The 16,826-nt window shown below is 45.1% G+C and overlaps 1 protein-coding gene across 3 annotated transcripts in view; it reads right to left on the reverse strand.

The window, feature by feature from the left end:
* Nucleotides 1-7,703: 7,703 nt before the first annotated feature.
* Nucleotides 7,704-16,826, reverse strand: part of LOC139556981 (cadherin-4-like) — a 375,581-nt gene continuing 366,458 nt past the window's right edge. For all 3 annotated transcript variants that reach the window (XM_071371209.1, XM_071371208.1, XM_071371207.1), the window contains 5 exons: nt 15,747-15,983; nt 11,892-12,125; nt 9,782-9,921; nt 9,354-9,518; nt 7,704-8,371 (listed from right to left, as the gene is read on the reverse strand). In XM_071371209.1, the coding sequence (XP_071227310.1) occupies nt 8,165-8,371; nt 9,354-9,518; nt 9,782-9,921; nt 11,892-12,125; nt 15,747-15,983 (983 nt within the window). In that variant the 3' untranslated portion in view covers nt 7,704-8,164. The remainder of the gene's footprint in view (nt 8,372-9,353; nt 9,519-9,781; nt 9,922-11,891; nt 12,126-15,746; nt 15,984-16,826) is intronic.

The following is a 16,826-nucleotide window of genomic DNA, read 5'->3' on the forward strand; positions in this document are numbered from 1 at the left end:
CCACAGAGGGAAAAACAGTTATCTAGTTATCTACTTCTCTTCTCTCCGCCTATTTCTAAGGCGAATAGGATTCAAATTGTCTTGAGACAGAGCTCTTGGAAGTCAAACGCATATCTGACCTTATATGCTTCAAAACCAAATCTAAAAGTATCTCTCTCTCTCAACGTGGTGGGCGAGCAATAGATAATTACGTTCGTTTGCGTCATCACGATGTTTTCTTCTATTGCGATGTCAAAATGAACAAAATGTTGTGGCAAACTGTGTGCTTTGCTGGTGATCATTCTGCATGCTCTCCATGGCGACGATGTTGCACATAGCCTCCTCCACGCACTTACACTTGCCTCTGACGACATCTAGCTCCCCTGGCAACCTTCTTTACCAGAGCCCACCTGTGTGCCTGTGTGTGCTTGTGTTCCAGCCTGTAATTCTCTACTTCCTGCTCCCCATTGATTCAGGCTCCATAGGTCAATATGACCCTCGCTGGAAAGACCATGAAAAGCAAATGTTGTTTCAAACTACACCTGCTTGTGACGCATGTTAGTGGAGAGTAATGAGCGTTTCTCTGTGGACTGACTCCATTATTAAGTATTTCCTACTTATTAGTACAGTATTTTCAAACACAGTGGCGTATTGGAGTATTCTCCATTTGAAGGAATGAACTCGTTTTGAGTTATTGTTTTTCTCATACACATACATGCAATGGAACCAATTACTGTCGTAGTATACACATTGTATTTTTGAAATAGCTACGTGGTGTTTTTTGTGTTTATTTTTAAGTCAATGGAGTGAAGCTGTGGTGATGCAGTGGCCCTGCCGGTAGGAGAAAAACGCTGCTTCATTTGATCAATACAATCCCAAACTACCTACCTCTATAAATCCATAATGGGTCAAAATGCAGCAGCACGGTTTAGTCCAGATAACCATAGGCTACCTGGCTGGGTTAATCTATAATGACTCATCCTGTCAACCTTGACGTTTTACTGCTGAGCATAACTCATTTTACCTGTAAACCCCCCCCGTTTTTTCGTTCTCTCTTTAGCAAACCCTCCTCCGCCCTCTGTCTCACCATGTCCTGTCTTTCAGACAAACATGTTTGTGTCAGAGAGCAGGTGAAATGATTTGACTAGATCAGGCTTCCTGCAGACTCACTATGGGTGGGTATTAAAGGAGGGCATTGTGAGGGTGTGTGTACGCACATTTCTATTTGATTTAACCTTTATTTAACTAGGCAAGTCACTTGCGGGTTGGCGTTCCTGCATGCTAGTGGTACTTGCCCTGGCTCAGAGAATGCGCCCACTGAGTCAAATGGGTGGGGGGATATTCTGTCTGCGTGCATAGACATCCAGTGACAGGCCAATCAATGGGGAGGAGCTGCCGCCTGGCCTGCTGCTGTTTCATTGACCCGCCTGGTCCCTGTTAACAGTTCAACCAAAGAGCCTGTTGTCTCACTCCTCATCTGGGTGGGGCTTTTGTTCTCTCTACATTCTACATTGAGCCGACACTCTTATCCAGCGCTTTTAAGGTTAAGTGCCTTGCTCAAGAGCATATTGACAGATTTTCCACCCTAGTCTGCTGGGGGGTTCTGAGCTCTACTTTCTCTCAAAACTGTTTGTTTGTCCATACTTTTGCTAGTGTGCTACTTGTACAGGTGAAGACCCATTTTTATATTTATCTGTACAGTAGTAGCTAGCTATCGATGATTGCACTTGAGTAGCGAGGAGGTCGTCGTGGTAACCCCATCTTAAGTGGCAGCGTATAAATCAAGCGTTGAGGACTACAGGAAATCCAATCTGCACCCGCCTTAGCTTTTGTATTATCATATTAACTTTATTCCTATTTGCATGGCATCCGCTGCAGCTGGTACTGACTTCCTTCCCACACCTTGTAAAAGCTCAGGGAGAGAGAAGGCAACTGCAGTGACTTAATTGCGGTGATCATTTGCGTCTCCGTCTTCGTGACCGCGACTTAACTAAAGGTGAAGCTCAAATCATGTGTCTGGAATCATCACGTACACTAACAGTCTGTCTAGTAGTCTTGCAAATGAGTCCCAAACACAGAAAGATTTCAATTATGGAAAAGTACATTTTGTTCATTGTTTAAACTTTCCACTTTTAGTGTATCACCAATAATGTTTTATTGTATCATAGAAGTGGATCCATGGTTAGAAATTCACTACAGTACCGGATGTTTGAGTGAGTGTTTTTTTCCCCCAGTGAGCCTCGAAATCAGTCCTCTGCCTGAAAACATGAGGATTGATAGCATTTTGATCAAGGTCGATGAAAATCCATGCCACACACACACACACGCACACACCATCCCCCCGACAAGACGCCCCCCAGTCTGGGTCTTGGCTGATGGGTTCTTGTAATCCAGTTATCATGCAGTTTGCACGCTCGCTCTATCAAGGTGAGTGTTACGCTATACGAGGCTGGGGGGGCCTCCCATCAAATTGCATTCTGCCTTTCCAGGGCCATAATCAAATGCAGTTACAAAATCACATATAACTACCCTCAGGTTCAATATGTGCTTTCCCTGCTGCTAAAGGCTGGGAGACGGAGACACATCTCAGCAACTTGATAGACTGGCTCAAACACGGCTGACTTCACTAGAATTTTAAACAGCGGAAATGTTCCTTACAACTTGGAATATGTTTTACCAATACAGAGGAGAAAAAAAGCTTGATCACGCATTATACTTATTGGGCTAGCGTTTGTTTATCAAAAAACAACATAGACCGCAATGTTCAAAACATTTGAATGACATCGTGTTGTCTGGAGGGTGAACTTTGACATGGATGCTGTGACGTTGACTCCTTTACTAAACACACGGGTGAAAAAAAAAAAAGATAAAACTAAAATGTATTATAGAATTTAAAATAGCAATTGAAACTCGTGACAGCATCCGCGTTGTATAGCATGAATGAGGAACTGTGCGTTTTAACAACTGTTTTAACCTTTAGTTTGATAGAAATATGACCTAAGGTCGACGTTTGAATGATTTACTTTTCGGGAAACATATTGTTTTGGTTAAAAGCCATTCAGCAACACATGTGTAAAGTGAATAAGAAAGTACACAAGCATCATCTGCAACTACACTTGTGTCAAATACAGATTGAAAGAATCCGAAAATAGTGTCAGAGCCTCTGTCTTCGTTCATGGAATAATCCATCATCATCATCATCATCCTCATCACATTTGAAACCAGAAAATGAGGAGACAGGAGGCAGTGTTTGCATAAGGAGGGGAAACTTTATTAATAACACAGGGGGGGTGCTGACGTGGAGTCGCCAACTCAGCATCTATATTACAAGGTTTATCTGCAAGGCTGCGTATGTACTGTACTGTATTTGGAAACCAAGATCGCAGTGGGCACTAGAGACACACGCTTAAAACAACACACTCTTTCCCTTTTTGTTCGCGTTTTTTCTCTCCCTTTTTTCATACAAAAATGGTACAAACAACAATACAAAATAGTTGTGCTGTTGACAGTTTACAAAAAAAGTATTTTACCTTGATAACTGTGCAATTGTTATTATTGTTTTTTAAGCGTTTTAGATTGTTTTTCCGTTTCATTTTTTTTCTCCATTTGAGTTTATGTGAGTATGGTACATACCAGAAGTCCTTCTGGACCGCAACCTCGGTCATGCGGGCTGCTACACGCTTTCAAATGATCTTGATGATAACTGTTATAGAATTCTTCTTCTGCCCATTATAAAAAAGACACATGCAAAAAAAGCTCAAATTGTACAGTTATATGTTGCCTAACTTGATCTGTTTCGCGTCAAGCAATTACTACATTATGTACACTCAGACGTGAGCAACATTGGGGGCGACTTCCAATACGACACGGGCTGCTTCTCAAATCATATCCTATCCCTTTATAGTGCATTACTTTCAACCACGGTAGTGTACTATATGGAGAGCAAGGGGCCATTTGGGACTCAGACACTGTTCGTGTTTCTGCGCGTTCCTGGTGAAAGGGAAGGCTACGTCTAGCACTGTAACTAACTTGTTGGGAGTCTCCTGCGGTTTGGAGAGAGTGCCGAACAAACGCCCCATGGATTGTGGAGAGCGTTCAGGATCTGTGGTCCTCCAGTGAGGGTAACCGTTCAAAGGCTAACAGAAGACGACCACTTCTACCTAGGGACAGACGGACGGACAGACGGACTGCTTGTGTGCAGGCCTTATGGTAAAGGGAGTGTACACTGTAGAGTACGGGCCAAAGCCGTACACGCAGATACTAAATGGCGGGTCTGAAATACATCTGCAGAAGCGAAACATACTGCCTTCCTCCCGCTACATCGTTCATCCCAAGCTTTTGCTCAAGGAATTGAGTTGTATACTTCAGCCTCCCGCGAGCTCCTGCTTCAATATGCCAAACGAAGACGTGGATGCGCATATCCATACATCCTGATCGCCAGTTCCCCTGCGAGTATCATTGTCACAGCAATAGCATCCATTCACCCCAACCGCAACCACCGTTGCACGTTCACAAGTGCAACCTTCAAGCCTCCGTTTATCCAGCACCTTCGTTTCAACCCTCCCTGGCTTCACCTCTCATCCCCTCGTAGCGTTGGAGTGACACGGCTTCATTTGTCTCACTAATGACTTCGAGATAATGACCCATTCACTATGACACGCTGTTCACGTGAGGATGCTATGTAGCGCTTATGACAGCAGCCTTAAGTAAAGTGGGAACATGAGGTGCCTGGGTCTCCTCGCTGTCCGCTGCCACCCATGCAGGTGTACATTTGACAGACTCGAGGGACCAGCAGGCAGTCATGAAACATGCCTTTCTGAATGCTGTCTGGCCATCGGCCAGGCTGGACTCTCTCGGGTGGGGCATAGCAAGGAGGCCTTATCGATATGGGTTGACATGCAGGGTGATGCCCAGGAAGGCTGAGTGCAAATATGTAGAGGAGGGCGTCGTGTAATGTAATGACGACGTCGACCTTGAACGGCGACACCCACATCAACAAGTACGGCTGTGAGCGTTATGAGTCTCTTTGAATCTTCAGTGAACGCAAATGGCTTTCGTGGTGACTTGAAGCTGGCGAGCAGGCTGGGCAGGCTACTCGTCCAACGACAAAGAAAACAACACACAGGGTGAAGAATATAAAGTGAACAAATGTACAAAACAACAAAATGTGTAAAAAAAAGAAACGTTTATGTACAACATTTATACGTCGGAGATAATCATGAATCATGAACAGCAACAGCTGTGCAGTGTGTGTGTGTGTGTGTGTGTGTGCGCGTGTGTGTGCGCGTGCGTGCATTGAGCTAAGCTTTAGTGAAGAGAGGAGCACTAATCCTACTTTGCGATGGCGAGAGGTGAGGTGGAAACCCTAAATACCGCTTCCTGTTTCTGTGTATGTCACCATCCAAAGGCATTGTCGGTACACAGCAAGACCAGAGGGTCAAAGTTCATACCCACTGATGCCCTGTCACTCTACATCAGGTGGGTTTGGGGTCCAACTCACTGCTATTCAACAGCCCATATATGACCTACTCCCCCTTTCAGTGCCCTTCCTATCATTTTGCTTCCACCCACCTCTCTGCCCCTATCCCCCCCCCCCCCTCCCTCCCTCCATTCCCCTCTCTGTAAGGCATACTGTACATGTATTTTTTCTCCAGAGGAGGATGTGACGAAGAGATGTAGTGTGTAAAGAGCTGATATAGAAGGGGAAGCTGGGTGGAAGAGCATGGGACGTTGAGAGTCCTCTCCTCATATCTTATCTAGGAGTTTAAAGGCTCTCTCTCTCTCTCTCTCTCTCTGTCAAGGAGACTACCTGGAAGGATCCATCATCCTCTTTATTACGAAGGGTAACTGGAGGATGAATTAAATATATAACCCTGCCCAATTTCTGTCAAATCCACCATTAGAGAGAAAGAGCTTAGGGAGAGAGAAGTATCTCTACGTATAGAAACCACATTTCTCTCAAGTGTAAAATCGCAACTGAAATGACATTGAACTCAGCGGACAGTTCTGAAAGAGGAAAACATTCCGATGGACTCCGTTAACTGCCGAGAGAATGAGTGGACTGTGTGAGTGAGCAGTGCGAGAGAAGCCGTGTTGATTTCTTCAGCATCTCCTCAACTGGGAACACGGGAACACTATGTGAAAGGTCATTTACAAAAGGACTTCTGCCCGTGTGTGAGTGAGAAACAAGTGTATAACCGGGGTAAACGCACTGTATATCATAGGAATGTTGGGTAGTTCTTTTTTCACAAAAGACAATAAAAGGTGTGTTCCTCATAGGCACCTTCTTCTCTAAAGAGTGAAATGTTTAGCACTATTGAACCCTGCTTTGGTAAAGTGCAGTTCTTCTCCATCGCTCTCCCCCCCCCAAAAAAAGTTTGTAAGAGACATATGTTCTCCGACACGTTTTCAAAACCTCTTGCATTTCAAATGAATGAACGTGTCTGAGGAGAGACAGATTGTGGTGCTTGCTAAGTCCCTGACAGAATCTCAGCTCTCTCTCTCTCGCTCTCTCTGTTGCTGCGACGGGGACCAGCATCAGAGATGGCATATCAAAAGGCAAGACGCAACAGTGAATCAGCAGAGAAAAAAAGAGTAAAGTCGAAGCTTGAAACTTTGGGTCTCACAATTTGTCTTCTCTGCCAGCAATGCCAGCAGAGACGGAGCACAAACGGTTTGTTCTAATACTTAAAAAAGACCTACTTTTACACCCCTTTTTCTCATCTTTTTACAGTTTATATAGTTTTCCTCAACACATTGACCAATAAGACCACAAGATAACTAGTGCCAAGTTGACAACATTTGGAAACGGGGGACAGAAACCATGCAACCCACCCATATCCTTGATCTAAGAAGAGAGACTAGGTAAAAAAAAAAAAAAAAAAACTCATATGGATTCATTTCTTTCACATTAAAAATGACTCGTCATCCCTCTATCCCTAGCTCACACAGCCTCGCTAAGTTAAAAGTGCAAAGTAATGCGAACTCAAGACCACAAAGTCACAAAACCATCCAAACTCAACTGCTCTCGGAGGGTACACACTGTTTGAATACAGTAAATACATGTGGTCTAACGACACAGTCCCATTCTGTGTCAGTGTGATGATTCCTATTGTCACACAGGTGACGGCTGTGCATTAGAAGCTCAGATGTGCCAGATTGGAAAGAAAAGATTTGTCCTTCACCTAAGGAGATATACTGTCTGTCTTTGTACAGAGCACTCCCTCTCCGAAATTCACACCAACGATACCCCCCCTCACCCCCAAAGGCAAATCCCCACTGCAACTTATACTGCATCTGCCCGTGTTACATTGCAGGGCGATGGACATGACACACAGGAACAGGGACGGGAAGGTCACAATTGAAAGGCGAGGGGTAATTAGGGGACGGGGGAGGACGGGGTGCACGTTAGCCCGGGAAAATGGCCACCAATCCTGAGTTAGCGGGAGTCAGCAAAAACAAATACGCACCACTGAAGGCACTTCTTAAACAACAGTGCTTCTGTTCTATGGCATTCAAGTTCAGAGAGATTAAACCAGGGCCTTCCACGCAGAGGAAGGAGTTTACTTTCGGTGTTTCTTTTGTTCTTTTCTTCCCCGTCACACAATATGCACCTCAATCTATCTGCAAAGGGACAGGCTGGGGGCTGATGGGGGAAATAGAAAACCAATGGCCTCCAAACACCAGGAAATAGCTTGCATTTAAGGACAGTGAGGACACCATGAGATAATCAAACATTTTTTTTTTTTAAATAACATAAAACAAAAGTAGCCAACCCCAAAATCTACCCCCCCTCCCCCCACACACCTTGGAGCAGGAGAGGGCTCAGTACAGTACAATACAGTACAGAAGGACAAAGCTGCCTCACTGCACAGTTCACTATGGCGGTTGCTTGATTGATTGGTCAGTTGCTAGGTCAGTTCAGTTGGTTTGTGTGTGTGGTGTGTATTGTCGCGTGGGGTGTGTGTATTGTCGTGCGTGGTGTGTATTGTCGTGTGTAATGTGTATTGCCGTGTGTGGTGTATATTGTTGTGTGTGGTGTGTGTGGTGTATATTGGTGTGTGTGTGTGTGTGTGTGTCTGTGTTATCTGTCTCTCCAAGGTTGGAGAGAGAGAGAGAGCATGGCAGACCAGCTGAGGGGGTTCGGCTGGGGGAGTGGATCTCTAACGAGGCCCCCCCTGTGGCCCTATTCGTCATCCCCTCCCCCGTACATGTCGGCCAGCTTCTTGAAGCGGGGGCCCCAGTCGTTGAGGTAGTCGTAGTCCTGGTCCCCTGTGCTGGAGGAGTTGAGGGAGCTGACGGAGCCGACCGTAGAGCCGCTGCCCTCGTAGTCAAACACCAGGAGGGAGTCATAGGGAGGGGCCGTGGGGTCATTGTCCGCCGCCCGCAGACCCTGCAGGGAGGGGGAAGAGAGTAAGTATTGGCATACAGGCCAACATGATTACCAAAGGTTAGTGTGTAGTGCTATATAAAGACAGAGTAGGGTAGGCTTTTTGTAAGATAACAGCTAAGAAAGCACCATGGAGAAAATTGTAAGTATTGGCATTCAGGCAATATATTGTGAGTGACAGAGTGATGTCATTGGCAGGGATGTAGAATCCCCAAAGAGGATACAGTGGGCAGCCGAGCCACAATGTGTTTGTGTTTTGCCAGACTGCTGGAGCGAGATCAGTGTGTGTGTGTGTGTGTGTGTGTGTGTGTGTGTGTGTGTGTGTGTGTGTGTGTGTGTGTGTGTGTGTGTGTGTGTGTGTGTGTGTGTGTGTGTGTGTGTGTGTGTGTGTGTGTGTGTGTGTGTGCGTGTGTAGTCAGGATGGATCAAAGCTGAACAGCTGCCAACACTTCTCAAGTGTGAACGTGTTGTCACGGCGCCTGTCAATCAAAGCCTTCGTGCATGAGTGTGTTGAGATTGGGGTTACGTACGCGCAAGTGAGCGTGTGCATGTGTGTGTGCGAGTACAGTATGTGCGTGTTTGTGTGTGTGTGTGTGTTTGTGTGATAACAGCTGTCAGGTAATCTCCATCTCCACTGTTGCCAAAGTTAAGAGCGTTGAAACCTGTAAATAAACAACTTGCAGAAAATGCCTACATTTATGCAATATTACACTCACGTCTCACACATGTACCTAGAACAGAAGGTGCATCAAAATACTTAGAAATAACAGTACACAGTGCGTATATACACCTCCATCTTCTTTACTGATCTGAATGTCTTATGTTCTGTGTTTGTGTAGTCTCGTATTGTAAGTTTGTCATTCTACCTTGAGTCGTGTTTGGAGTACCTTGTGCGTGGAATTGTGTGTTTGTGTCAGATCTCAAGTAGAAAAGTCCTTGATGAAGGAATAAACAAAACTATGACCCCTGGTTGCCCCCCTCTCACCTCGTTGATGAAGTCCCCGATGTCCCCAGGGTGGGGGACCACCGGTCGAATGGGGTACTGGGACTCAGGGATGATGGGGCGCTCGTCCACCCGCCGTACCCCCGGGGGCTTACTGATGATGTGCTCCAGAGAGTCAGGCTGCTGCAGCTGGCTCAGGTCATAGTCCTGCCCAGAGACACACACAGATAAAACAGCCAACCTCAAGACAGACCTGCCTGGCTGTCAGTGTTTGTGGGTGTATGTGATATATGCTGTATATATACACATACACGTGTGTGTGTGTATGTGTGTAGTTGTTTATAGGTCTGTATCTCTGTTAGTGTGTGTGTCTGTCTGTCTGAGTGTGTGTCTCTGTGTGTGCGTGTGTGTGTGTGTGTGTGTGTGTCTGTTTGAGTGTTTGTCTCTGTGTGTGTGTGTGTGATGGGTACCTGGTCCTCCTCTCCCCCTCCCTCCTCGTCGTATTTCAGGATGTTATCTCTGACATCGTCCTCCGGGTCGATCAGCAGCTGTTTGGTCTGTCTCTCCTTCTCTCTGCGCTTCATCCACAGTACAAACACTAGCACCATACCTGCAACACACACAACACACCTTAAATAACACAATAATACTGCAAAAACACACAACCAACACACCTTAAACAACATACATTATTGGCTTACTGCAAAATAAAATACCACAGAAAAAGCTCTACATATATGTGGAGGATAGGACTGTACCTCCATACAAAAGACCAAAAAACGGAAAATAATGACATTTTTAGAGGAATAGAACCAGAACCGAGAACGAAAGTGATCTATACTGTTCAGGAGCAGAACCGTTATTTTAATTGCATGGGAACCGGTTAATAACGTTATTTTAATTTCCAGGGATTTTTTCCCCAGTTCCACAAAAAATTTAACAAAGAAATGTGTCTGCCTGCCAGCTGAAAATCGTTGCCAGTGTATATGTGTGTAGGCTACCTGTCCCTCTCTCCGTAGCATGCATAGTCTACTGTAGCTTCTGATGTTACAGACGTGATTCAGAAATTAGGGAGAGAGATTTTTAATTAGAGAACAATGGATTACATTTTTCAATGCTAGTTAAGCATACTATAGTTATCACGCTTCACATTGGATTTATTAACTAAAAAAGGTAAGATTAGGCTTTTCATTTGAATTCTGGTGTCGCTCTGCACATACAAGCTTATTAGCTAGCTAGCTTGTTAGCTAGCTCTGGTCTAGCTCTCGAAAACTCTAGGCGGTATTATGTGTAATGTAATAGAACTGAGAAGCCTGATCACGGTCTAGCTCCGGTCCAACGTCAGTTAAGCTAACTCTCTGAAGTTAAAAGACATTCAGAGTTCCTTCATAAATGCCGCTCCTCTGTAGGTATAATTCTGTGGGCCTAATTCAGATAATGCATGTCATAACAACAAGATGCCCAGCGCTTCATTCCCAGCACTCTCCTCACCTGCGGAATTTCGGTCGCATATCATACCCGACACTACACTTATCTGTCCAACGCATGCACATAGCTTGCGCGCTCCATAGCAAGCTACTCTATCCATTGGTGAAGTCATTTAATGTCGAGATAAACGCAACAAAAAAAAGTTTAAAAAGTTAAAAAAGGAAAAGAAAGGAACGGCATAAACCGTTACTTTTTTGGGGGTTTGAACTGATTCAGAACTTTATTTTGCTGGTTGGAACAGTGGAATGTAACGAAAAAAATGATGGTTACGTTCAGAACGAAACGATTGGAAAATATTTTCGGTTCCAACCCCTCAAATGTAATCCATATAAATACGGTATGAGCACCAGACCACACCATCACAAAACAAACCAGCAAGCAGAACCTCAGCAAAACAAGTCCACATTAAAAACCCCTCTCCGGCAGAACACAATAATAAAACCCATAGGGTCACCAACTCAGAGACAGCACATTCTGATAGCCAGCTAAGAATTCATCTATAACACCACCTTTATGTTATTGTGTGAACTGCATGATAAATGTTTGATGAATGTAAGACCCAAACGGCCCAGTGTGTGAAAGAGCAACAAATCATAACCCGTTTCAGCATCTGGTAAGAAAGGCGGTATAATTACATCTGATCAGAGGGATCTGATGTGCAGTATGTATGGAGGAGGTGGTGGTAGCTACAGGGGGAATGGGAGGGGGAAGGAAGAAATGTTTGTTTCTATTCTCTCTGAGAGCGGTGAACACGATTGGTTGTTAATTAGAAAGTGATGGCTCTGAGCGAATCAGAGTGATGCGTCTGGAGGTATGGCAGGTGTGTGTGTATTTCCTACGTGTTTCCGAGTACAAGATAAATAGCTTGTGTGCGTGCACGGATGTTAAAAAAAGCTTCGGAAGTTTTCAATTTCCACTTACATTTCAGACTAGGTTTTTACGATACATGTATCAACCACTACAAAATGTCCATTAATTATAATCTACATAATAATTCACCTTTCCTGTTGATGCAGGATTTCCTGCTGTAGCAATCTGGCTGAGATGAAGTTCCTACATATGTGTCTAAGACTTCCAGTCCACCATACTCACTGAGCAGTATGATGATACAGATGAGAATGGCTATGATGGCTCCAGTCCCAAGTCCAGCGGCAGCCACAGCCCCGACCAGGGTGCAGTCTCCGTTCTCATCGCACGGACACACCTTGACCTTGATAACGGACCTGTTGGAGAGCGGAGGGTTCCCCGAGTCGGTCACAATCACAGGCACCTCATACACCCCCGGCTCCAGATACTGGGTCCGCAAACTCAACCGGGCATAGTCACCTGGGGAAGGAGAGAGAGAACAGACAGACAGAGGTTACTACCACTGAGAAGAGACATCTATAGGGGGAGAGGCATTTCTTACAGGGAAATATAGTATTCTTTCGAAACAAAGACATCAACATATATTTCAGGATGCTGTGTGTCCCTGGAAATACACAACACAAACAAAAGGGATTCATGTAAACATAACAGTTTTGAAAACATAGCTAGTCCGTGTATGGGGTAAATTGAGCACAGGGACAGAGTTCAACACTTCCTACTTTTTCAATCTAAAAAGTACTTTGTCCCTTTTGACTACCAGGAAGTTTGAAAAGACAGGATCTGTGGGTGAGGAGCTTCTATTCATGAGCTCGCCTTGATTGACAGCTCTTATGTCAAGCAACGTGGAGGCAGTGAGCGGTATTGTAGTAAGATCATCTCAAGCTAATTTGGTGATACACAAAGCGACTCAAACAACATTGAAATTGCATCAGTGATATCAGAGTTTTGAACGACCCTCCCCCCCTTTGTTCCATCCTGGCTGAAGAACTAGCTAGCCAGTAACTAGCTAACACCAGACACAGATGAAAGGGCAAACATATACTGTCCTTATCTTTGCCATAGATGAATAGGGAAAACTTTTAATTATATTTGCTTACACCTTACAGGTGTCAGTAGAGTAGCAATCAAGCTATATAAACAATTTCCCTCTGCAAACACGTCTTCTCCAATGTTGGTTACAAGGCGGTACTTATTTAAATGAGGTAAGAGAATATAACGTTATCCTTGGCGTATTGAACTAAGAGTTTAATAATGAATCCCCGTTTCTGACGTGGGGACCAGTAACTTTTTGATCAAACTTTATCAATGTAGAAGCAACAGTCATTTTTAATACTTTGGTCATCAAGAAACGTCCCTTTTTCAGAACCCTGTCTTTCAAAGATCATTTGTAAAAATCCAAATAACTTCACAGATCTTCGTTGTAAAGGGTTTAAACACTGTTTCCCATGCTTGTTCAATGAACCATAAACAATTAATGATCAATGATCATCCTAATGATCATCCTGTGGAACGGTCGTTAAGACACTAACAGCTTACAGACGGTAGGCAATTAAGGTCACAGTTATGAAAACTTAGGACACTAAAGAGGCCTTTCTACTGACTCTGAAAAACACCAAAAGAAAGATGCCCAGGGTCCCTGCTCATCTGTGTGAACGTGCCTTAGGCATGCTGCAAGGAGGCATAAGGACCGCAGATGTGGCCAGGGCAATAAATTGCAATGTACGTACTGTGAGATGCCTAAGACAGCGCTACAGGGAGACAGGACAGACAGCTGACCGTCCTCGCAGAGGCAGACCACGTGTAACAACCCCTGCACAGGATCGGTACATCCGAACATCACACCTGCGGGACAGGTACAGGATGGCAACAACAGCTGCCCGAGTTACACCAGGAACGCACAATCCCTCCATCAGTGCTCAGACTGTCCGCAATAGGCTGAGAGAGGCTGGACTGAGGGCTCTTAGGCCTGTTGTAAGGCAGGTCCTCACCAGACATCACCGGCAACAACGTCGCCTATGGGCACAAACCCACTGTCGCTGGACCAGACAGGACTGGCAAAAAGTGCTCTTCTCTTACGAGTCGCGGTTTTGTCTCACCAGGGGTGATGGTCGGATTCGCGTTTATCATCGAAGGAATGAGCGTTACACCGAGGCCTGTACTCTGGAGCGGGATCGATTTGGAGGTGGAGGGTCCGTCATGGTCTGGGGCGGTGTGTCACAGCATCATCGGACTGAGCTTGTGCCATTGCAGGCAATCTCAACCACGTGCGTTACAGGGAAGACATCCTCCTCCCTCATGTGGTACCCTTCCTGCAGGCTCATCCTGACATGACCCTCCAGCATGATAATGCCACCAGCCATACTGATCGTTCTGTGTGTGATTTCCTGCAAGACAGGAAAGTCAGTGTTCTGCCATGGCCAGTGAAGAGCCCGGATCTCAATCCCATTGAGCACGTCTGGGACCTGTTGGATCGGAGGGTGAGGGCTAGGGCCATTCCCCCAGAAATGTCCGGGAACTTGCAGGTGCCTTGGTGGAAGAGTGGGGTAACATCTCACAGCAATAACTGGCAAATCTGGTGCCGTCCATGAGGAGGAGATGCACTGCAGTACTTAATGCAGCTGGTGGCCACACCAGATACTGACTGTTACTTTTGATTTTGACCCCCCCTTTGTACAGGGACACATTATTCAATTTCTGTTAGTCACATGTCTCAGTTGTTGAATCTTGTTATGTTCATACAAATATTTACACATGTTAAGTTTGCTGAAAATAAACGCAGTTGACAGTGAGAGGACGTTTCTTTTTTTGCTGAGTTTACTTTGATCTGGTTTCCTTCAAATATTATCAAATGATTTTGACTGTTCACCTTTAAAACTTGTAACACAGGTTCAGGCCCTGGTGTAACCTCATATCCCAATGCCTGGGAAGAAAACACTTCAATTGGGGGCAAATCCAAAAGGAAGGCAATTTTCATCATTTGAACTTGACTAATCACATGAATGTACTATGCATATTATCCATAACACTGACAAAATGTAATCATTGTTTGTATGGGTATATATATGATTGATTGCTCCTGGTCAGATGGAACAATTTACCTCAAAGCAATAATTTGGATTATTTCCCACACAGCTACAAGGATGTTCATGTTAGGTTTAGGACCTCATATTGTAGCTTAAAAAGACACCAAATGATGTACAAAAATACATATATTGTCCAAAACAAGCTGTTCAATTACTTACTACTCCGCCCCTCAGTGACTGCCAGCACTAGCAGCTCTGCCTCTGTGGGCTCATAGGCCTTGTGAACATTGCTTGGCTTGTTTTGCTAGCTATTTGCTATGAGGGGGAACTGACCTAATGAAATCTGAGGATTTCATAGCATCAATTATAACAGCACAAAATAAATGGACCGTCCTGGGGTGCTCAAATATGTGTCCGTTCAGTCAGAACTTCTGGGTCTGGTCTAGTCTCCATCCCGGAAATATGAAGTTATTTCAGAATGAAAGTTAAATGGCTAGCGAATCATGCTTTGTGACATTATGTTAGCTAGCTGTCCCCAGTTAGTGTAGATAATGTGTTTTCACTTACTACATCTGAATGCTTGTCGCGTTCTCCCTGGTTTCCACTAGTAACCACAGCCACAAAGTCAAAATTGACCATACAAAATTAGCTTTTTGGTCTTAATTTACGGTTCGGGTTAGGCATAAGGTTAGCAGTGTGGTTAATGTTAAGATTAGATTGAAAATCACATTTTAAGAAGATAAACTGTAGAAATAGGTGGGCTTCATGACTTTGTAGGTGTGGTAACTAGTGACGACCATTCTCCCTGGTGCACTCGTTTGTTCGTATATAGTATAAATGAATCTGTTGAAAACAGCGGCAGCGTGTGCGGCAGTGGTCATTCGGTTTTATGACATGCAAAAGTCAAATATGTGTATATATTTCTTGTCAAAGAAACGTGGCATCATATTTCTGTCGTTAACTTTGTTGACAACTCTAACCACCTTGCTCCCAGGGTATTCAGCCAATCATCGGCCAACCCCCATCTACCCCTGCCGGTCCCGTCCCGTCCCCTCACCGTTGAGACGTGACACTGTCCAGTTGCGCCGTATGCTAGCAGGGAACGTGGGCAGCTCGAAGACGAAAGGGCCCACGTTGGGGTCCGTGTCTGAGTCTGCAGCCGTGATGTTGATGCCGGCGTTGCGGTTGATGCGCTCACAGATCTGAGACTCGCGGGGCAGCAGAGACGGAGCGTTGTCGTTCACGTCTATCAGATAGATCTGGAGGGTCCCTGTACCGCTGGCCACGGGAGAGCCTGGGGAGGGGGACAGGAGAGGTAGAGAGGAGGGAGGGAAGAGAGGGCGAAGAAGAAGAGGTAGGAGAGGGGGGAGGAGGAGGAAAGGAGAGGAAGAGGATAGGGGGAGATGAGGTAAGGGAAGAGTTATTGTTATTGTTAAGCAAACACTCATGGCCACACATGACCGCAAAGCCATACACACACACACACACTGATAAGAGCACTCACAGCCCTTTCAAACAATACCCCAACAGAACAATGACTTGCAGGGAGCAGAGGGAGAGAGAGAGAAAGATGGGGTAGGAAGATGAATTGAGAAAACTAGAGAAAAAGAAAGAGGAAGTGGTGATTGGGAGAAAGCAAATAAAGGGAGACTGCATGGATGAGATGGAGAGAAAGACCGAGAGAGATAACTAGATAGCGAGATGTATCTCCTGTAATATGAGAGAGAGAGGAGAGAGAGAGAGGAGAGAGGAGAGAACATGAAAACATGAATCCAAGATGGCGTAGCAGTCGGACGTGTGTTTGTCTTGTCCCGTGTAAATAGTCCTCGTATTTTTCGTATACATTTCGTATATATTTTAATTTCACTTTCCATCTAGGAACTGAATATACATTCCTACATTCCGCCTCACCCAATGTGGTACGGACCTGCTATTTTTTATACTTTAGAACCGTAACCCCAATCAGAAGCTAGCCAGATAACTAGCTAGTAGTCAGTTAGCCACTGCTGCGGTCTTCACCCTTAACTCGGACACAGCCAGCTTCAGCTCGGGCCAATACCTGCCAGTCTGCAAGCGCGATATCAACCCAGAGCATATAGGACTGCTTTTTCTCTACCACATCACCGGATTCCTGACG

This window comes from Salvelinus alpinus, chromosome 28 (genome assembly GCF_045679555.1).
Source record: "Salvelinus alpinus chromosome 28, SLU_Salpinus.1, whole genome shotgun sequence".
NCBI lineage: Eukaryota > Metazoa > Chordata > Actinopteri > Salmoniformes > Salmonidae > Salvelinus > Salvelinus alpinus.